This window comes from Dryobates pubescens, chromosome 6, assembly GCF_014839835.1.
Source record: "Dryobates pubescens isolate bDryPub1 chromosome 6, bDryPub1.pri, whole genome shotgun sequence".
NCBI lineage: Eukaryota > Metazoa > Chordata > Aves > Piciformes > Picidae > Dryobates > Dryobates pubescens.
Window position 1 is genome coordinate 22,795,351 of NC_071617.1, and position 23,372 is coordinate 22,818,722.

The 23,372-nt window shown below is 40.6% G+C and overlaps 1 protein-coding gene across 1 annotated transcript; it reads right to left on the reverse strand.

The window, feature by feature from the left end:
• Positions 1 to 2,883: 2,883 nt before the first annotated feature.
• RAB32 (RAB32, member RAS oncogene family) lies at positions 2,884 to 23,002 on the reverse strand. Its single transcript, XM_009898773.2, has 3 exons — positions 22,768 to 23,002; positions 6,361 to 6,638; positions 2,884 to 3,968 (listed from the first exon to the last, which is right to left on the reverse strand). The coding sequence occupies exons 1-3, from the start codon at positions 22,994 to 22,996 to the stop codon at positions 3,819 to 3,821; spliced, it is 657 nt and encodes a 218-aa protein (XP_009897075.2). The 5' UTR covers positions 22,997 to 23,002; the 3' UTR covers positions 2,884 to 3,818.
• Positions 23,003 to 23,372: the final 370 nt, after the last annotated feature.

The following is a 23,372-nucleotide window of genomic DNA, read 5'->3' on the forward strand; positions in this document are numbered from 1 at the left end:
TTTTCCAGCCCAAACAGTGCTATGACCCCAGTGAATATAATCCTTGCACTCCAATTATATGAAAGACAACAGAGAGGTAACTGAAATTTGAGTACATCTGCCTGCAAACATTTTTTGGGTGGTAAAGGAGGAAGAACAGAAATCAGAAGATGCACCATTTACCACAAAATTCTGCAATGTTTGTTTGCAAAGAGTGATGGCATTAAAAGCCTGTATCCAGGTGCTTTGTGAAGAAGGGGGGGGAAAGAAAGCAAGGAAGGGGGAAAAAAGAAGAAAGGGAAAAAGAAAGGAAAGAAAGGGGGAAAGGAAGGAAGAAAAGAAAGGAAGAAGAAAAGGAAGGGGAAAAGGAAATTAAAAAGTTTTTTTAAAAAGAGGCTAAAAAGGGAAACATTTTAGAAAGAGAGAAAAAAGGATCTCCTGTTTTGCATCCATCCAGTTACATCTCTTTATTTATCCAAGAACTTAATTTAGAATTCCACAACCTAACAGTGACAAGGGCAGCTTGTTTGGAAAGAGAAGCTAATCTGAATTTTAAAAAAGCTATTTTTCTAACTGGCAAAGAATCTGTAAGGTCAAATCAGCTGATTCACTGTTCCACTGTCTCAAGCCATGAAGTATGTCTGACAGATACTCCCCAAGGGAAAAGCTGTTAGGGTAGAGGCAACCTTCCAGTTGGAAAATGTGAAATAAAAGTACGAGACAGTAAAACAAGAATGGTGAATGTTAGGCACTGAGTGGCAATGGATGGGGGGCATGCTGGTTACCTTTTTCTTAGACACCACTCAAAACCACATTACCAACTGCTATAGCACAAACAAGGCAAAGGAAAAGAAGTCTTGAGTATTCTGCTCCAGTTTTGTAGCTACAGATGCCAGATGGAGAAAGCAGAAAAATTGTGAACAGGGAGACTGCCAAAGCCCCTCTCAGGGGTCTTGGAGCTCAAACTTAACTCTCATTTTGCAGAGGGCAGAAAGATTCCAGAACATGACAGAGGGGGTTTTGCTTTAAGAGACGGTCTAGGAGTGTGATAATAATAGTACTGTGTAGAAATATTTCATGGAGAGACTAAGAACACTTGTATTCTTCTCAGAGGTGCCTAGTGATAGGATTAGAGACAATGAAAATTTCAATACAGGAATTCTAAAAAAATGAAGTATTTCTTTTTATTATGATTACAGTGAGGGTGGTCAAACACATGAACATGTTTTCCAATGACACTGTGAAGTCTTCATAAAACTGAATATAACCATGAAAAACCCCTGCTCGAGCTCTTGGTATCTGCATAGCTGTTTCTCTCATGAATTCTCATTCCTCTCTCCAGCTGAATCACAGGATCACAGGATGTTAGCAGTTGGAAGTGACCTCCAAAAATCATTGAGTCCAATCCCCCTGCCAGAGCAGGACCATAGAATCTAGCACAGGTTGCACAGGAACACATCCAGATAGGTCTTGAAAGTCTCCAGAGAAGGAGACTTCACAACCTCTCTGGGGAGCCTGTTTCAGTGCTCTGTGACCCTCACAGTGAAGAAGTTCCTCCTCATGTTGAGGTGGAACCTCCTGTGTTGTAGTGTATATCCACTACCCCTCATCCTATCACAGGGTGCAACTGAGAAGAGCCTCTTGACACCCAGCCTTCAGATATTTATAAACATTTATTAAATCCCCTCTCAGTCTTCTCTTCTCCAGACTAAAAAGCCCCAGGGCTCTCAGCCTCTGCTCATAGGGCACATGTTCCAGTTCATCAACCATCCTTGTAGCCCTCCATTGGACACTCTTGAGTAGACCCCTGTCCCTCTCAAACTGGGGAGCCCAAAACTGGATGCAATATTCCAGGTGTGGTCTCACCAGGGCAGAGTAGAGGGGGAGGAGAACCTCCCTCAATCTGTTGGACACACTTCTCTGAATGCACCCCAGGATTCCATTGGCCTTCTTGACCACAAGGGCACATTGCTGTCCCATACATAACTTGTCCACCAAGATTCCCAGGTCCTTCTCCATGGGGCTGCTTTCTAGCAGATCACGTCCTAACTTGTACTGGTCCAGTTTATTATTCCTTCCAATTTTACTTCAAGTAAAATTGGAAGTCCATGTGTCTGAAGTCCATGTGTCATTCCAGACCAAAGTCCTTGGGTTAATTAGGATGCACAGAGCATTGAAACAACTTTCCCAAGATCAAAAGCCTACACATCCTGGTATGACCTTGCATAGAGAAGGATGCTGGTTTAGAAGACTTCCTAAGAACCCTTTCATCTGAACTGTATTATGATTCTAAGATAGTTAAACCCAATCTTAGCTTATGACAAGCCTTTAACGTAGCAGCTTCCAAAAGTCAAAACTGTTCTCAAATGTCCATGGAAAGCATTTGTGAATAGGGTGGAGCATGTGATTTAAAGATTAATTTTCTCAAAAGCATACACCAACAACATACAAAAGATGCCGAAATATATTTATTTGTCTCTTTAAAAGTATGTTACTCTTTAGAAAAAAAACCAAACCAAAAACAAAACCAAAAGACAGTCTAGGAAACCTCAATACAGATTAAAGTTTATCCAATCCAGCATATGCTTGATCTGACGATATGAAGTAAGGCATGACTTCTGAAGTCAGTAGCAATGAGGTACCAGGAGAGAAGAAACCCTTAAAATAATTACAAGCTTCGAAGTCTTTCAATCAAGCAGAGCCAGCATTCAGAATGTATTCAAGAACCATGAAAGCTCTCTAATCCTTTTGATCATCATTTGCTGCCAAAAATACATATGAGTTATAACAAGGAAACATAAGCATCTCAGTATACAGAGTTACAAACTGGTAAGCAAGTTCACCAGTTACTAGTAGTCAGGAGAGTACAGCACTGTTCTAAAACTGAAAAAAGATAGAGACTGGAGCAGGGGGGGTTAGGTGGAGGTGCTGGTGGTGGGGATTGATAGGCTAGCAAGAACCAGTTAAGCTATTTCCTTCAAGACCTCTCTCCTTCATAGGATTCAGAGGGATCTTACAACAGAAGGAAAAAGCAAGTTCATTATCACAAGACAGAAAGATATCTACTTTTTGTACTCTTGGTAAAGTTTTCAGTGTTAGTGCATGAAAAAGTTACTGAATGTGTGAGTGAGGTTACCATAGCTATGTACCATCAGTACAACTGCATCTATTAGTGTGTTTCATATGTACAGTATTAACCAAAAATATTCTGCCTTAAACATGTACGTTGGAGATGCATTTTTATTAGTATCTCTATAACCCTGTTATTCCTCTATTAAGTACAACCATTTATCTATCTTGTTCTTCCTCAGTGGTAAAATCCATGAGCACACTAAGAAAGATGTCTCCCATCCGTCATTGGACCTTTCAGGATTTATGCAATGTCTTAGCAACAAGACAGATCCTCGTGGTGGGGGATAATAAATACAGGAAAGTGTGTTAGTGAGCAGACTAAAGTGGAACAATACAGGTGACAAAGAAAGAGTTTAAAGGTGCAAGTTCAGCTAAAACCATGATGAGCAAGTCATATTTGGAATGTAGCACATGTCCTAAAAGCAAACTAGACACTGTCTTTGTTCCATTTCAGGAGTGTAAACGCTACCTTATGTTCTGAAGTAAGAAAACACTAATCAGATTTCGCAGCCACTCACAGTAGTAGTGATAACTCATAAGATGCTCAGTTTCATGCTAAACAAGAATATGTAAACACCCACAAGAATCACCTATTCAGATAATACCACAGACACCCCATATGGATTGTCACAATGCAGCACCATTAGCAGCAGTTTAAGGAACAGTCTTGCCACTCATCCCATTACATTTACTCAACAGTGATAGCATTAGCAGCACTGTGATTTACTCTCTGCTTTCAATGGGTCAATATCTAATCTTGGTTTTCCCACATCATTTTCTTCATTAGGAAAAGTTTTGTAGTTGGCAAGTATGTTTTCCACCAAGAATCGAGCAGCTTCATCTATGTTGATGTTGTCCTAAAAAATATTGAAAGAAAATAAGTCAGCGATTATATTTTTTTAAATAGTCACACATTCCTATTAGAAGGTGGACAAACACAAAAATTCATCTACAGTCTCATCAACATGATGCATCAGGTCATTCCACATACACTTGCTTTTTGAGAAACTTTACCATACAGTTTGAGACAGTTAATCACATGTATTTCAAACAGGATACTCTAATCTAGTAGGCAGAGGATAAATGTCACCTGCATTTGGAAGGCTCAAAAATGCCAGAGTGCATATTTGCATCAGGAAAGGTAACAGTCAATTATACTGTTCATAGCACAGTTTTTCATAGCTTTTCCCGCTTCTGCTGCAGTTCAGATGCACTTATTTATGTAAAAGGACCTCAAAAATCCTGTTAAAACAAAGTGCCTCAACTAGGAATTCTACATTTTCTTGTGTATTCTTTGAAAAGTACTTAAGTAGTTTCACATATTCTTCTAAAGATGGTGTGTATGCAGGATACTCTGCTGAAATACATCTCTAGGTATCTCACTTACTGAGAGGTCAATCTAGTCTATGTCAAGGGGCCTCTGGTCACAGTTCTGACTTGGCTGCACCACCCACTAGCTCACCACAGGGCTGCCACAATCGGAATTGCTCATCCTTGTTTCCAGAGAAAATACCACACCAGTACACACCAGTCTCTGTATTTGTATATCTAAACTCTACACAAGTACAGTTAGATCATGAGAACATTTGACTCATCACTATCACACTTCACAAACTTGTAGATGCCAGCCACCAACTACTTTTGGTAGTTGGCAGATAGACACTTTTTCCTGCCCCAAGGCAAGGAAGATTCTTCTAATTTTAGTGTAAGGAAGTTTGTAAGATATTTTTATCAATATTTATACTCTCTGCAGTTCTTTTGCCTTCAATATTCTCTTTAATCTACAGGGATCAGGACTGAGCTTACTGGTAACTAGACTGAAGATTAAAGTATCAGTTCCACCAGAAAGGCAAAAATTATCAGGATATTTAGAGTGGGCAGAACTTAAAGCTATTTGGTATACTTAAGAAAGCTATCCTGAATTTTTGCTAAGCTATTTTAACTACACCTCTTTGGAGTGCCAGACTAGTCAATTCATAACTGTACTAGGACCAATAGTGTCCGGGCTTTTCCCTTCACCAAGAACCTTCTTTCACATTGTTGTGTCTTAAAGTCCAGCTAAAACACAAGTTGTTACTACACTTCCATATTAGGGTTTGTTCCAATGTTACTTGCATTTGTTTTGTAACCCATGTTGAAGTTTACAGGTAGCAGTGTTATGTGCAGGTGAAGCTGGCAGGAAGACATAACCCAAAGCAGAATCTTGGTAATCTTTTTGAGAACCTTAAAATGCGAGTTTTTAGTAACAGGTGAGTTAGGGAATTATTTGTTCAAATGTAAACAAATTATTAGACAATTTAACAAATTCCTGCCAGCATTTACATTTCTTCCTTATTTTAAATTGATTAGGACAAGGTTTGTTACTTCATTTTTTATATTCCTCTTACAGTTGTTTGTTTTGTTTTTTTTCCCCTTTAGAGTTGTTCAAGCATCATTTTGTGCCAGTTCATCAGCTAAAGGATGCTGGAAAGCCAAAGGCCAAGAGGGACCCTGAGGTTTAGCTTACCATATAAAGGAGTTGCCAGCCAGATGACTAATTTGATGTGTCATCAACACTGTCTTTATCTGAAGGAACCTTTTGTTTTAAGGATCAATAGAATTTTAAGGAACAGTTCAATTTTAGTTCCAACTAAGCTACCACAAGCTTATCTCTGTCTTGACAGTCTATAAACTGTGCAATGTATGAAGTCAGTTAAGTTATCTGAGTAAAGCAGCATTCTGTCTTAGCTTGTTAATATACATCACAAGTTGTTGACCAGTTCAGCCCAATCAAATAGAAAAGTGCTTTAGTGACATATGGGTAGTAACAAGTGAACAAATAGCTTGTTCACTTCTAGAGTCTTACCACCTCCTACATGCAACAGCAAAGACAGAAGCTGCAATTTAAACACTTGTACCTAAAGACTACACGTATCTTTTGGATAGTTTGATCAATATACAGTAGTATTCACATCTAAAGAATTACTTTGATCCTGATGCATGCAAGAAAAAACCCTAAATGTTATCCAATTCAGTTAATCAAGGTTTACAACTAGTTTTAATGTTCTCGAGTTTAAAATGCAGTTTTGATTTAAACCAACTGTGCCACAAGTCCTCCTCAGGAGTGAGCTAGCCTGCATACTTTCAGCTTTCACTGAACACTGAGAAACTGTCATTTCCTGCACTTGACAATTTTATCCCCTACACAACTATATTAATCCATTATTATGCCAATACTTAGAAGAGCTCACTTTTCTTATTTATGCTTACCCTGGCAGATGTTTCAAACCATCCAACAAAGCCACCTTCTCTGCAGAACTGGTCCATTTGAGAGGGGTTATGGCTACTATCCTTCTTTTGGTCACACTTGTTTGCAAGAAGAACAGCAGGGATGGGGTTGCCATTGGGAAGTAATACTTTACTGTCCAAATCATGCTTCCACTTTGAAACAGCCTCAAAAGTGGAGCCTCTTGTGACATCAAAGACCACAAAGGCACCAACTGCCTCTTTGTAGTATACTCTGGTCATATTTCCAAAGCGCTCCTGTCCTGAAACAGAGAACAGTGGGAAAGTATATTTAAAAATATGAACTGTAATCAGTATAAATGAACTTCTGTACCAGGTTAGTACTTGTGAGTTTGGCATTCAAATCTAGTTATCTATTTCATATAACATTACCTCTTCTAGGCTCTTTAAGCTCATTGTAATAGCCATTATGTATATCAGACATCACAAATTAAGTGCTAAAAGCAGTTTGCAATCTTAACTACCACTCTGTAGTTGCATCTTTTAACTTATTTGTGAGTAGTGTTCATTGTGAAGTAATCCCTACAAATACTACAAGCAAAGCTATACAAAAATCATTCTTTCATCAAAAAACCTCCTGCCCTGTCACTTAGCAAGCATGGCCTTCATCTGCCCAGAACAATGATTAAAGTATTATTCACAGCTGGTTTTATTGATAGAAATAAAAAATCTTTGTACTTTTGAGTTTTAGATTTGGAAAAATATATTTTCTGTAATTTAGATCTGGGGTGAAAGACAACTCATGTGCATATCACAGAATGATAGGAATTGGAAGGGATCTATGAAGATCATCTAGTCCAACTGCCCTGCCAGAGCAGGTTTCCCTACAGCAGGTTGCGCAGGATGACACCCAGGTAGGTTTTGATGACTGCATCTCTGAAGACTCCAAAATCTCTCTGGGCAACCTCCACCATAAAGTAATGAAGTTCCCCCTCATGTTTAAATGGAACTGCCTATGTTCAAGTTTGTGCCTGTTACTTCTCATCCTGTCACTGGGCACCACTGTGAAGAAGACTGATGCCAGTCTGCAAAAAAATGCTTCTATCTTATTAGATTTAAGCTTTACATTAGCAGGACTTGAAACACCTAACACCTAAAACCAAACTCAACACCACTGTAGTATTAGAGATTGATGCCTTTCAATTGCTCAAATACACTCCAGTAGGAGATCTGTCCTTTTCTATAACAGCAGTTTACTCCACAGAACAGCTTTCACCTCTAGAATTCACATACACTAACAATAAATCTGACCTACATACTCACTTATGACTGCTCTACTGTTGAGCTCTAACGAGGATGTGTATATTCTTTTTATTCTATGGCAAGAAGACAGAAGCAGTAACACCTAATAGGTAAGAGCTCTGTTGTGGTAAAATGCGTATAAGATGGGAAATCAGTATAAACCGAGTAGACCTTCTTTACAATCCTGTTATTACTGACAATGCATGTGCTAGGCTTCTTGTAGGGGATGCAGAACATTCTAGACAGCCTTTTGAAAAACTTAATAGGACTTTCAGGCAAAGGTTTTGCAAGTGCTCTTCTACTTGCAAAAAACCCCTCAATATGGAAAAAAAACAACCTGTAGAAAAGACTACTGCTTCAAAATCTGGAGTCTGAATACCATACTCCCTTTTTGTTATGAAAATTAAATTACTCAAATTTTGCCATGGTCACTTCAGTCAAGGATTTGTCATTCCCTTCCCTGCATCCAGCAGAATTTTTGCTGTTGTCATTTCACCACATGCAAGAGCAGCGTCAAGCAGTGCAGAGAGTGGATCACACCTCAGAGGAGGAAAAAAACCCAAACCTAGAAGTCATCAGATGAAACTACATTTAAGATCTCCAATGTGCGTAGCCATACAAATACAGGAAAATAACTACTTGCTTACTACAGCAGTATGAAAAGAACATCACAGGATTAATCATTCTGATAAGTGCCTTGACATAAACATGATGGTGCCAAAAGATATACTTTTTATACTTTAGATGAAAATGAGAAGCTAAGCTACAGGGTAGTTATGGGGATCAGAGGTTTTGCTTGGGAGCAGGGAAGTATGCAATGCAAAGTTCTTCATTCTCTAACCACTGAGTTTTCACATCTGAATGACTCAGCACATATTGTGACCATATTTTCCAGTAATTGCAACAACATTTAAGTGAAATATTTGCATAATCAGGAACTAATACAGTTCCCTACAGCAGCATCACAGGAAATAAATTCAGTTTAAAACTAGTTTTGCTTCCCAGTTTATACAATGGAACAGGAGTAATTTGTAAGCTAAAAGCTACATTAAAATAAATCTGACATGAGCAATGTTATCTTTGTCCTTTACTTCATTGTAAACCAAGTTATAATTTTAAGATTCAGATAGTGAACCTTGCCATGAAGTGTATTTTAAAGAGCTCCTACAGTAATCTTTCCCTGTGTAAAGAATGAGAGTCCTGTTTTATGATAATAGTATGACAGCATTGTGGAAGCCCTGGTTTCAGGTTTGCAGGAAATACTCTACACTCCTATCACCATTTCTGCTCTTAACTCCTACATGATGGGAACTGAAGCTAGGAAAAGCAAGTTAAACATGAAAATGACTGCTGGATATGCATGACAGTTTGTCAGGATTCCTTCTCCCAGACTACTTACCACACTTAAAAGTCTTAATATTCGGTTTATGTGAACTAATAAGAACCTACTCAGAGAAAGTAAAATAGCCTATCTGGAAGACACTTCTCCAGCTACACCTTTGGTTTACATCTGTCAATACCAAGAGCATAGCAGGAGTTCCTTTAGCTTGTAATCTAAGCTTGGTCCTATCTGAAACCACACAACTCAAACTGGTTGTGTGGGTCACATTTAAACCCTTAATATCTCCTCAAAGGGACTCATATCAATAAGACAAAGTTCTTCAAAACCCTTTCTAATGGGCCTAGTAGTTATGACATCCTGCAAAAACTGTGTCATTAATATAGAATAGATAGATTACCAAAGGTTATAAAATCCTGGCAAGAATGATGGGGAAAAATAGTTTCTTTCATTAAATTCATGTTAGTTCAAGTCATCTTTGACAGGATGATCAGCTTAATGGATGGCAAAATCTCAAAAATTTTAACAAGTTTAGCAGTTCCACATCAAACAAATCTTAAACTATAGATTATACAATCTAGACTGCAGTCACCCCAAAAAAATCAATGCACAACTAGCTGAAGTTTTATTCCAAAGCTTTTTGCTGCAAACTGGAGGACCATTGCAATGAAATTTTGCAGCCTTCTCCTGGACCAAATAATGCAGAGTCATCCAGAGTATGATAAAAAGCAAGAAGCTCCCAGTTTATTCAGAATGAAGTCAAATGTTTTTCATCAGCACTGTCCTTCAGAATGTTGAAACTCAGAATTCAGTTACTTTAAAAGGCAACTTAAGTTCAATGAAAAGAAGAAATATACCACATAGGAAAAATTTTATTGATAAAACCAAGTTAAAAAACCCCCAACTATTTGTCAATACTACTATAGTGTAGAAAATGATCAAGAAACCTAGTGAATCAAATTGGGTTCAAAATGCACAGAAATAGCATGCTGCTAGTGTTCCAGTCATTCTGCTTTTCCATCAACAGGGACTATACACTGCAGCAAACTCAAGGCATCACAGGACATTTATTAAGCTATAATGAATACATGCAATAAATCAGTTTCCATTTGGGAATACTTAATGTTCTCATTCCACTGTAAGAAGGGTTCTCAGATCAACTACTTGCCATGACTATGTGCCAAAATTCAAGAAGGGTCATTAGTGACAGTCAGACCAACTCGAATTTGACTGTCAATACCATGACTTAGGACCTTGCTATCAACTACTCTGACCTTATTAGCCACACAGTACAAGCACAGTGCTACTATTTTGGCTTCAAAGCCAAACTCTACAAGTTAGCTGTTTCAGACAGGTTCTCGGTTGAATAAAAGAACAAAAAACAGGGGAAAAAAAAAAAATCAACAGCAGGGGAACTCCCTTTTTCCCCATTCTTTTTTCTGCTAAGGCCTAACCTAATAACTCTCCTCAGGGCTCCAGTTGCACTGCCTTACTACAGATTTTTCTCCAACTTGCTGGATTCCTAGGGTCAGGTTTTTACACGCTAATGTCGAGGAGCGGCAGCTCCTAGTTTACAATTCCAACTCTCAGTGAAGTTCATCTCATTCAGCATGGAAGATTTAGGGTAGCACACCAGCCAATATGGTTGTGTATGAACCACATTCCTCTCACTATGTTAGAACCACTGCTGCTTTCAAAACTCACCTTTGTCCTTTAGGATCCACAGGCAAGAACAGACTACATTTTGGATGTTTGGCACAACACAGCAAATACCTAGAACTGCCCTAAGAATGCATCTTGCAGTTCTCCAGACATCTAATACACATTACAATAGTAGCAGGGTCAGGTGTGAGGTGACCCAGGCTCTATTTCAGCCAGATATATCAATGTTACTGTCAAGCTACCACTGATGACTGCATTCCCATCTCTCCCCAGACCAGGGCAGCTTGTCCCAGAACTGTCTTACCCAATTAGTTTGAATCTTTTATTCAGCAAGAAGTAGGTTAACCAAAGCACTATCAATATTACAGGACATGCTCAAATGTGTCTACCTGCTTTTTCACATGAGTAGCAGCCACAGATTTGAGAGCAGACAGGCTCTGAGATTATCCGTTCTAGATGGCTCTCTACTTCTCACTCTTACCCATTCCAGCTATTAGTGCAAAGCTGCCATTTGAACCAGAGATGTTGAACTATACCAGCAGCTCCAGCAGGTACTAGAAACCTGTAAGAGTTAAAAAACATACATCTACTGACTTTAAATTTCCAGCATTATGGAAGTAATATTTGGTATTTGTGGTTTAACCATGAGGTTAAAAAGTAAGAACTACAAGAACATTTTATCTTCCTGTATTAGACAGCACCGGAAGTTTCACTGGCTGTAGCTCTTAGTTTCTAGTAGACAAAAGGAGCCTCAGACAACTAAGTGAATTGCTAGTGTCCTTTCTTACAAAGGCTGGAATGAAAAAGCTTAGTGACTACTAGATGGATCTCCTCCCAGCAGCAACCTTCAGAAGAATGGTCTTCAAGGGAAAATGTTACCAGCCAGTCAATCCCTGTAGAACCAACTCCCATTTTACCATGAGATAAACTCTAGTCCTCTGGTTATGTCCACATTAGGAAGTTTCAGAGTGTAGCTGAAGCAGTTCTGTTGAATGAGACCGTGCCAGAGACCTGCCATTCACAATATACTATATACACAGTATGTGTGACACAGGCTCTGTAATCACAGAAAAGTCACTGAAGAGTACCAGTTCAGGTACAGCAGTATTTTGATTTAGGTCATAATACAAAGTTTTCACACATTCTTAGAAGTCAACTGCTTAATTCTGAAATCAGAAAAATCATAGAATTGTTAGGGTTGGAAGGGACCTCAAGGATCATCTAGCTCCAACCCCCCTGCCATGGGCAGGGACACCTCACACTAGATCAGGTTGCTCACAGCCACATTCAACCTGGCTTTAACCTCCAGGGATGGGGCTTCTACCACCTCCCTGGTCATCCTGTTCCAGTGTCTCACCACCCTCATGGTGAAGAATTTCTTCCTAACATCCAATCTGAATCTACCCATTTCTACTTTTGTTCTATTTCCCCTAGTCCTATCAGTATCTGACACCCTAAGAAATCCCTCCCCAGCTTTCTTGTAGGCCCTGCTTAAGATACTGGAAGGCCACAGTCTCCAGACTGAATAGCCCCAACTCTCTCAGTCTGTCCTCATAGGAGAGGTGCTCCAGCCTTCAAATCATCCTTGTGGCCCTTCTCTGGACACGTTCCAGCACTTCCATTTCCATGGATATGGAAGCAGTTCATTGTAAAGTATCATTGCACAACGCAGACTGTTCCTAAGCTAGTGATTTGTTAGCTACCTGCCATTTTCCAAATCAGTGACTTGTCTTTCCATTCATTGTTTTGCGATCATTATACTCTATTCCAAAGCAGGACAGACCTTTTCACTACCAGTGAAACAACAAAAGTAATGAAGTGTAAACACTCAGACCTTATGGCATCTAATTTCCATCAGGAAGGCTAACCCCATCTATCATCCTAAGAGAAGAGTGTGCTTTTCCCATCTATTTCTCAAAGACATAATCCTTCCTTAAAAAAAATTTTAGAGCTCTCACAAGGAATTTTATAGCATGACTGATAAACTTTTCAGTGCTGCCTGTAACCTAGAACTAATCATTTAAGATTGTCCAAACTAATTTTAACAGCTTATTTTCTTGTCATTAAGAAGTTTAGAGGCAGCACTCTGCACTTATGGTTCAAGAGGCTTTGTCCAGCAACACATGTATACGGGATGTAAAGTAGGACAGTAATGTTTGTAAGAAGTTTCACCTGTTTTGCTTTCATCTGTGCTAAACAGTAAATTAGTAAGAGAGGAAGTCCTAGAGTAAGCACTGTATTTCCATCCTCAGGAAAACTGAGTCAACCAAGCTAAATGTTTCTATCTAGTTGCCAACTGCAACATGTATGAAAAATTCTCCTTGCATTAGTATTCAGAAAAAGTTGAGGCTAGTCTAATTAGTGCCAGCAACAGCATGACTTGGTACTTCCTACCTTGCTTTAACTACACTTAACCAATCCGCCAGAGTTAAGCTATTTCATGCCTGACACCCTGTAATCCATCTCCTTTGATGAGCTGTCATTCAGCCAGAGCTGTACTGTGTACTTACCATTGATGCTGCATGGCACTACAGCATTTCACAGGGCACACAGGAGAACAGTTCTAAAGTCAGTTTGCCTCAGAAACAAATTTATCACGAGACTGAAAAAATGTTAATCTCTAATATAGTCAATGTGTCATGGCACATAGTGTGTGATTGGAATTTTGTACCAAATAGCTGCCACTTCCCTCCACCCTGTACCCTAGCCTGGGAGCATTTGAAAAACAAGTTCTCATAAGATGTTTGCAGCAACACTCAGAGACTGCCTTTTAATCTATTATTTGAAAAGCTGCTAAAATGCATACAAAAAGGAATACTGCTTTTCATTTGCTGCTAATCTAGAAGCCAGTACTACTAAAAGCTTGCTACACCTTCTCTAGGCAGAGTTAAGATTCCTCTGGACAGGGTTAAAATATTTATTCTAAATAAGCTCTGTAAACCCCTAAAATGCCATCACTTTTCAAAGCATAATCTCATCACTCCATCTGCCTTTGTCTCCTTAGCCAGAAGATAACTTTGAACATCTAATGTTCTATCTCAGGTAGCTCGAGATGCAAACTGTGCTTTGCAGTCACTGCCCACATGTTAGCTTTAACATTCACAAGAACTTCAAAAGAGTTGTTTCTTATGCTTTCATACAAAAATATAAAGAAAAAAATCCCTTATTGCAAATCACTTCCTTCTGACATGGCATACACAGCACACTTCAGAAGTTCAAGCAAGTATTTGAAGGGGCCAGTTTAAAAAAGACTGCAAAAGGAGGGCAACTGTTACCACTGGAGTTCAAGGAAAATTATTTCCATCAGCTGTGAGATTGAATCCCAGCAGGCCTGCCCACTACTGAAGGAAAGAGTTATTTTATACAGCATGCTGGAGCCTTTTTTTGAACCAAGCAGCTAAGATTACCTGTCTTCAGAAATGCAGGACAGAAAGTAATCAGCTGAGAAAAACCCCTTTACAGTAGTTGCCTCCTCAGATTGTACTTGTGTACATTCACTTCACTTGCACCCTGTCCTAATCTGCATATGAGGAAAGACAAACTGGTAAGAGGGAGACATGTAAATAAGACAACACCAAGACTGTGAAGCTGCAACACTGACGCAAGAAGAATTGAGGAATGCCAATTTAAATTCATAAAAGCTCCTTACATCAAAAGAGTATAATTAATATTACCTACACCAATTTTTCTCCAAAGGTTAATGCCCTTGACTTGTCAAACCAGATTAATTTCTGACTACTTGAGTCAGAATTACATGGAGGGTGAGAGTTTAGCCAACACTTTTCTCAAGAAAGCTTATGATCAACTTCTGCAAAGATTTCTAGTTTGTTTAATAATCTAATGCAAAAATTAGTTGTGTATATGTTGTGTAATATATACCATTTTTTCCTCCTGTCTGGTCTATTCTACACATAAACTTAGGGATTATTTCCCTTTAAGGCATTTTCCCCCCTGCACATTTGATGGATGATATAGATCCATTCTTTATTCTCTGTATTGGAGTGCTAGGGAAGCATTATTTATTGCAACCTTGTAGAAAGCATAAACTTCTGAGCAACAACTGCATATGATCTATCTGAAAATAAGGCAGAAGCTCATCTATTCTGTAGTGATGTAAACCTCAAGCACTGTTTCACTATGTACATTTCCATCCTTAAAAGAAATTAAAAGTACCTGCAAGGTCAAATACAACAAACTTTCTTTCAAGTCTCTGCTAGATAGGGTGGTCTTCTAAGATCACATCTTTAATCTCCTTTCTTGCATGGCACCTAGAAAAGCCTATGAACAAACTCTAAGCTTATTTCCAAAACACTTAAAACCCCATCTGTCTATATTCTACCATTTAAATGAAAACTAATGAAACAGTACTCTCCTGCATAATCAAAATTGCCATAATAAACTCCTTTATGACACCAACTTCAAGACAGTAACATTTACCTTCTACTTAAGGAATTCCATAATCACACAGGCTTCAAGAATAGAATAAACCATGTTGGAAAAGACCTTTGAGAGAGTCCAACCTATCACCCAACACTATCTAATCAGCTAAACCATGGCACCAAGCATCCCATCCAGTCTCTTCCTAAACACCTCCAGTGATGGTGACTCCACCACCTCCCTGGGCAGCCCATTCCAATGGCAAATCACTCTTTCTGTGAAGAACTGCTTCCTAGCATCCAGCCTAAACCTCCCCGGCACAGCTTGAGACCGTGTCCTCTTGTTCTCATGCTGGTTGCCTGGGAGAAGAGACCAACCCCCACCTGGCTACAACCTCCCTTCAGGTAGTTGTAGACGGCAATAAGGTCTCCCCTGAGCCTCCTCTTCTCCAGGCTAAGCAAGTTTAGTTCAACACAATATATACAGCATTTCATGTTCCTGTACACTATAATACTAAGCACAAGAACATTCATTAATATGAATGATTGAGTACCCTACCGGTAAGATAAAGAAATAGCTGCATCAGCAAGACCAATAACCATACCTTATTTCATAGCATTTCACAAAAAAAAACAGAAGACAGAATTTTTAGAAACCCCAAAACAATAAAAACCTCAAGCATGTTGTCATCCAGAACCTGTGTTCAGAGATGTTTCTTTCTAATGTCTCTTGCCTTCAAACAAGTTTAACATGTTCAGCACTTATTTGGATACTTAGCTGTAGAGATCCATGCACAGTCAAGCAGTCTCAGCTGAAAGCTCATAACTCTAACTCAGCTGTTCAAGAAGTCACATGAAATGACACCCACACATGATTTCCCACAGAGGGGTGGTTTCTAGAAGGAAACACACAGTACACCTTCAGTTCCATTTCTTGTCTCTACTGCTGCAGTCACTATTCAAAACTTTCCAACACAAGCAAGCCTTCTACTTTCCCCTCTTCAAAATGTATCTACTCGTCTCACATTTTTCCAGCCAACATCACCATTAAGTGACTATTATTGCATGAAATGTGTGCTTAAATGTGTGTGAGCAAGAAGCATTCACCAATCAGTCACAGTCTTTCATCTGCCTGGAGACTTACAGTATCACAGTATCACCAAGGTTGGAAGAGACCTCGAAGATCATCAAGTCCAAACTGACACCACAAACCCCATGACTAGACCATGGCACCAAGTGCCATGTCCTATCTCCTCTTTAACACCTCCAGGGATGGCGACTCCACCACCTCCCTGGGCAGCCCATTCCAATGACTAATGACTCTCTTGGTGAAGAACTTTCTCCTCACCTCGAGCCTAAACTTCCCCTGGCACAGCTTGAGACTGTGTCCCCTTGCTCTGGTGCTGGTTACCTGGGAGAAGAGACCAACCCCTTCCTGGCTACAACCACCTTTCAGGTAGTTGTAGAGGGCAATGAGGTCACCCCTGAGCCTCCTCTTCTCCAGGCTAAACAATCCGAGCTCCCTCAGCCTCTCCTCATAGGGCTTGTGCTCAAGGCCTCTCAGCAGCCTTGTTGCCCTTCTCTGGACACGTTCAAGTGTCTCGATGTCCTTCTTAAACTGAGGGGCCCAGAACTGGACACAGTACTCAAGGTGCGGCCTAACCAATGCAGAGTACAGGGGCACAATGACCTCCCTGCTCCTGCTGGCCACACTATTCCTAATGCAGGCCAGGATGCCATTGGCCTTCTTGGCCGCCTGGGCACACTGCTGGCTCATGTTTAGGCAGCTGTCAATCAGCACCCCCAGGTCCCTCTCTGTTTGGCAGCTCTCCAGCCACTCTGACCCCAGCCTGTAGCTCTGCATGGGGTTGCCGTGGCCAAAGTGCAGCACCCGGCACTTGGACTTGTTAAATGCCATGCCATTGGACTCCGCCCATCTGGCCAGTCGGTCAAGGTCCCTCTGCAGAGCCTTTCTACCCTCTAACTGACTAACATCTGTTCCTAACTTGGTGTCATCTGCAAATTTGCTGATGACTGACTCAATCCCCTCATCCAGATCATCAATGAAGATATTAAAGAGGATGGGACCCAGCACTGATCCCTGGGGGATGCCACTGGTGACTGGCCACCAGCTGGATGTGGCACCATTCACCACCACTCTCTGGGCTCGGCCCTCCAGCCAGTTCCTAACCCAGCACAGAGAGTAGCGGTCCAAGCCACGAGCTGACAGCTTAGCCAGCAGTCTGCTGTGGGGGACGGTATCAAAGGCCTTGCTGAAGTCCAAGTAGACCACATCCACAGGCCTTCCCACATCCACCAGATGGGTCACCTGATCATAGAAGGAGAACAGGTTGGAGAGGCAGGACCTGCCCCTCCTAAATGCATGTTGGCTGGACCCGAGTCCTTGGCCATCCTTCAGGTGCAATCACATAAATCACACTTAATCACATAAAAGATTCTCCAACACAGACTGGAGTGACCTGCCTCAAGTTGTGAGAAAAACATGCTCCCATCTCCACATGCTGGAACCTCTACCACCCTAAAATTAGGAAACAGTCACAGATAACTTAATGTTTTCTGAAAAAGCTCTGAGCTCCAAGCTCTGTATCCATTTCTAATGCTTTTATTTATATGTGCATTTTTCACTCAATAGGTATCTTTATAACAACAAGGAGGGGGGAACCAAACCAAAACCAGTTTGCAACAGATTATGCCTGGATTATCTTGCTTCCACCTTATGCTCACTTGTACTAGGCACACAGCTAAGAAATTTTTTCCCATGGTTTCTTTGCAGGAATTGTCATTTTAATCCCTATATTGATTTTCAAAATGCATTGTGGGTAAGTCCAAGTTGTTACAAGAATACCTTAACTAACTTTAGAGACTGCTACCTCCAAACTCTCCCTTACTTAGGAGAGACTCCTGTGCAAAGCAATTGAAGTAAATACTTCTATGGCACAGAATTTTTTTTGTATAAGAAATGAAGGGATTTTTCTTGTTGCACCCTATAGACTTTCAGGGATGCACTGGTATTGGTGTTAAGGCCCACTATTTTTTTCAGTCCATAATGCAAGGAACAAGTCAATAACCCAATTACAGAAGCAACTTGGCAATTGTCTTATATGTCAGCATCACAGATACAGACAGAGAAAACCTGAAATATGCAGCTGCTTGAATGATTTCCCATGTGGAAGTACACTATTTCAGAAACTAGAACAGCCCGAATGCCTTTGAAACTCAGCCACCAAAATACACAACAGTAGACAGCCATGCTACACAGAAGTTGCATGCTATCAAGCTACCAGGCACTCTGCCTTTCCAGAGGAGATAGATGTTATTCTATTGCTTATCTAAGCAAGAAAGCCTGCATTGTGTCTTCACTATCTTACCTCACAAGTGCTCACTTCAGTTTTCCTTCCCTACTCTTACCCTCCTTTTTCTCCCACATCCATGGTTTCCTGCACTCACTTCCCATTTCCTATTGCTTCCTATAGACAGAGCAAGCTAACTTCATAAATGTTTAACAAGTTGCATATCTATGATCCATTTGTATTTATAGAGAAGATGGATTATTCCAGCTCTTCCTCAATTCAGTGTTTCAGCAAACTACTGCCTCTAATTTCTCCATCCTCTTGGGGATTAGAAGATACATTTACTAAGTTAAAGTTCAGGTCTTTTCAAGGAGACAGATGCAAGCTTAATAGCAGTTCTACATGCTACGGGTCTTTTCATTCAAATCCTGAAAGCTTATGTAGAGCATATTTAGAACACCGAAGCACAATAATTTCTCTTTTCCCTGGCCAATTTCATAGCCACGCTTTCAGTTAAATCATTACTTCAGCTTTAATAAACTTTGAGAAGAAATGCTAATAAAGTCTTTGAAAAAGGGTGCTATTACACCAAAGTTCAGAATTGCTCAAAGCTTTAAAAACAAATTTGTCTACCATTTGTCATTAGTGACACTCCTCAGGAGAAGCCAAGCTCAAGACATCATCTGACTTTTACCAACCCTGCCCTCCAGTGAGTTGCACATCTGTACAAGCTGATGCGAGTACCAATGATAGTGTGATCATAAAGCAGCAGCTAACACTACTCAGTTGCTGGTCTTACTAGGTCAGAACAAAAGTTACAGTATGTAAAATACTGATAGATAAAATACCTATTCTGTCCATGATATTTGACTAAGTTTCATCAACATGCCATATTCATCTCCTACACTACATTGTGGTCATTGCAGTATATTTACTGAGTGCTTGTCAAGTGGGACTCTCTAGCCTTGAAAAAGATTTAAAAGCATTTCCCTGTCACTAGGACACCTTTGCTTTGTATCTCTTTACCTCAGTGGCTCATTCCTATCTTGTATTTATTTCACCCAATTATTTATGTCCTTTGATCAAGGGTGTTAACCTGGTTCCAACACTTTCAGAATTTTTCCAGCGAGAGATATGTAACGTAAGTCCACAAAATAACACCTCAAGAGTAATGCCTAAGGGCAGATAAAGTTTTAAAGTTTTGATCCTGTATGGGCATGCATGTAATCTGTTCAGCTTCTTTCAGAATAATTCATATGCTGCAACCACAAAAATTTGACTGCAATTGATCAGTCTTACTCCCAAACTTTTTCAGCTCTATTATACAAGAGATTGTGATATGTGTCTAAAACCAAAAATGTCTATGTATTTCTGGAACAGACAAGTCTAGGCACAACAGTACCCTTCTTTGCCCTTCACTATTTTCGTACCTCCCCCGCTTTGATTCTGCTGCAGAAATGTGTGTTATTTTGTGCCTTACGAGGAGGCTATTTTCACCAGAAAAAAAGAGCATGAACAGTGTAACATTGTCATGATCCATTTCATAAAACTATCTAATCACCAAAAAAATTTTCAGCTAACACGAGAAATGGAAGTCACTCAGGAACCTGCTGCATTGCGATACATGGCACAGCATTCATTGTTTTGGCTACAATCACAGCAGAAGCACAGTATCTGAATTACAATCTTCAGCTCATGGCTGAACCACGTGGTTAGTTCTTATCGTTGATTTAGGCACAGAACCTTAGACTGCAGCATCCAGCACTTTGAAGAAAGCTTTTTTATGATGAGCTGTTAAGTACAAGCTTTGATCTAGTGAAAAATAATGTCTTTCTATGCTTAAGGGTTAGACTTTAATTCAGAAGCCTTTTTAAATGCACCAAAATCAATTCAGAATGCCAGCACCATATTGCTTGCAGGGAAGTCACATGTAACACTGCTTGCCATAAGATTCAGATCTCTTCAAGAGATCTAAAGCTGTTTGCACACACCAGCAGACAAAATAATCTGCATGAGATGCTGAAAGCCAAAAGACAGTTGAGCTGATGAGTTAAAAGGGAATGACTATCACATGCTCAGATACTTTGTTGCACACTTCAATAAAGCATTTCAGGGAATATGCTCTGGCTATACAGAAGCCATGTTCAACATGGTTCTCCAACTACTAATTTCTACAGAAATCTGGTAACATCCTCAGGTATTTAGAAATACACACTACTATAGACATAAGACAGCTGCAGACCAAGGACTTTGGCAGTTTTAAGATCGTGAAACAGCTTTCATAGATGCTAAAATCCCTTTTAATGATTATTGCTTAGCTGAGATGTCAAGTTCCATAAACTATTACTCTCACATTGGCTAAGCACAGCTGAGTGAAAAATCACTAGGATTACTTCTCTTCTTGGTCTTGTTTTTGAGGGGTTTCAGGTTTCAGTTTGTTTGGGTTTTGGTTTGGGGTTTTGTTATTGTTGTTTGATTTTGAGGGGGTTGTGTGTTTGGGTTTTTGTTTGCTTGTTTTATTGGGAAAGGATCTCCAGCCCTTTGGAAATGGAATAGCCTGAACTACCAAATTCAGCATAAGAATTAGAAGTGCAAATTGCATTCTCCTTTTTCATTTTTGCTACAGAAAGACTAGTTGGGAATTTGACAAAAAAGTAAACCACATTGTGAAACAGAAAAAAATATTTCAATGACAGAAAAAATTAATTCTTCAGTCTACCAGCAATATGAGCACAAGCCTCCAGGGATTTACCAGCAACTCTTAACTCAGTCTTCACATAGCAGTGTCCAAGATACTGAACACTGGATTATTGTCCAAGGACAACAATAATCAAAAGCAAATAATACCACTGTCTAGATTTTTAAATTAATACACAGGTGTATTGATAGGACATTTCATAACTTCTTTGCTACAAGTTACAACTAAGACTCTGTCTAGAATGTTGAAACAGGTGGCTTTGACAAAGCACAGTCTACCCCAGTCTCAGAAATCAAAGGCTGTGAACAAGTGAAAGACAAGTCTGGCAGCCTGACAAACCCCAGGAACCTGATAGTCTCTACTCTTCAATTTTTGGAATCTCAGGGTTGCTAAAATACATCCAGAGCACTGTGGTGGCTGGTAGCAATACTGCCAATTGATTTACAGAAAGTTAAAACTGATCCATAAAAGGAACACATCAGAAGGGAGAGCTCACCAAAGTTTTACTTACTTTCCAAAACAGTGATTAGAAAACTTTGCCTTGCAGGCTAGCAGCAGAAAGATCTATGGTGTGTTTCTGCATACAGCGGTAAAAACCATGCTTTTTAGTTTGAGGAATTGTATTTGAAGCATTTCAAGGGAACCTTTAGAACAGAAAGGAAAGAAGCTGATGTACAGCTGGTCTGTCACAGGGTCACAGCAGCCACATGGTACGCTTCCTCTTTTTCTTGATAAGGCTCACAGTTCATGGAAACAGTAACTACCAGTTGTTACCCTAGTATCTTCTGGTTTAAACAGCAGCATTTGCAATAAATTTTACTGTTTCATATACAAGGAAATATTCCAAATGTGGTGGAAAGTGATGAAGAGAACTGCAGGTTAACATCTAGGCTGCACACAAAACTAGAAATGCATCACCAGCTTGCAAGACCATAGCAAAACAATTTTTATCTGTGGCATTTAACACTACAGCATAAGCTAAGTCAACCATGACATATACTCAGAGTCTTTAAAACAGAAATGTTAAAGAAGCAGTTTGATTTATTCCCAGGAAAGCATTAACGTACATACGGTTTGAACAGGTGAACAGAGCTTTACTGCTTCCGTGTGCTCCAAGTACCTTCCTGACACACAGACCCATGATTCGAATGTAGAACTAAATATAACACAAGCCACTCTTTCAATTCACATTGCAGTCATGAGAGTTACTTTTAAATTAAGTAGGTGACTTCAAAACATGGAAAGTTTAAGGATACTTGCTTTGAGAACAAAATTAGTTATTTGACGGACCTTTAAAGTGTGCTTATTAAACATAACCTGTTCAGAAAAGGTATTATTTCCTCTAGAAGTCTTACAGAGCCAACAGAGCCACGATCTATAAATTAAGCAGTATTCATTACGCAGGCCACAAGCACTGGGAGGAGCAGTAAGGGCTGGAACCCTCTGGGAGCCCTTGAGCCAGCAAAAGGAGTAAAGTAGCTTTTCAAGGACTGCTGTAAAACCCCGGTCCCAGCCGAAAGCCCCAAAACATCAGCTAACAGGTGCACACAGCCCGACTCCACATCGAGACCTCCCCCCTCTACTTACGCCTCAAACACAGCCAAGAGGGGTTGCGGGTAACAGGGGAAAGAAGAGTGACAGACTCAGTCAAAATACACTTTCCTCCGCAGAGGCCGGGCCCCAGAACCCCAAACCGCAGTTCACTGGCATCTTTCCCCCTCGACACCCGCTCTCGGCCCTTACCTGCTATATCCCAGAGCTGCAGCCGCACTAGGGTCTTGTTGTCCCAGTTTATAACTTTGAGAGCAAAATCCACCCCGATGGTGGCCCGGTAGTGCTGGGAAAAGAGCTGGTGCACGTACCGCTTGATAATGCTGGTTTTACCCACGCCTAGCTCTCCGATCACCAGCACCTTGAAAAGATGCTCCCGGCACTCCGGCACGCCGGAGCCCGCTCCTTCCCCGCCGGCCATCCTCGGCCTTCCCGCGGAGCGGAGCGCTGCGGGACCCGGCGGGACGCCGCGGAGAGATCGGACTGCCGGAGCCGGAGCCTCTCTCGCCTCTTAACTTTCCCAGCTGCCAACTTTCCCTCGCAGGCTCCCCGCTGGGCCGGCCCAGGCGGGCGGGGAGGCGAGCGGAAGATAAAGCGCGGTAGAAGGAGAAGTATGAACTACCTAACCACCTGACTATAGTCACAGGACGCGGAAACTCCGCGGCCTTATGAAAGCACGGGGAAGGGCAGCGGGGAGGGGCAGGGGGAGGGACCTGGCCCCGTCCCCGTCCCAGTTCCAGTCCCAGTCCCAGTCCCCCGGGATATCGGCGGATTGGAGGGGTGGAGGATGGTGGAAT

Coding starts and splice junctions, on each gene's coding strand:
- RAB32 (XM_009898773.2), bottom strand. CDS start 22,996: ATGGCCGGCGGGGAAGGAGCGGGCTCCGGCGTGCCGGAGTGCCGGGAG. Junction 6,639..22,767: donor GCAGCTCTGGGATATAGCAG/GTAAGGGCCGAG, acceptor TCTCTGTTTCAG/GACAGGAGCGCTTTGGAAAT. Junction 3,969..6,360: donor GGTTTGAAACATCTGCCAGG/GTAAGCATAAAT, acceptor AATATTTTTTAG/GACAACATCAACATAGATGA.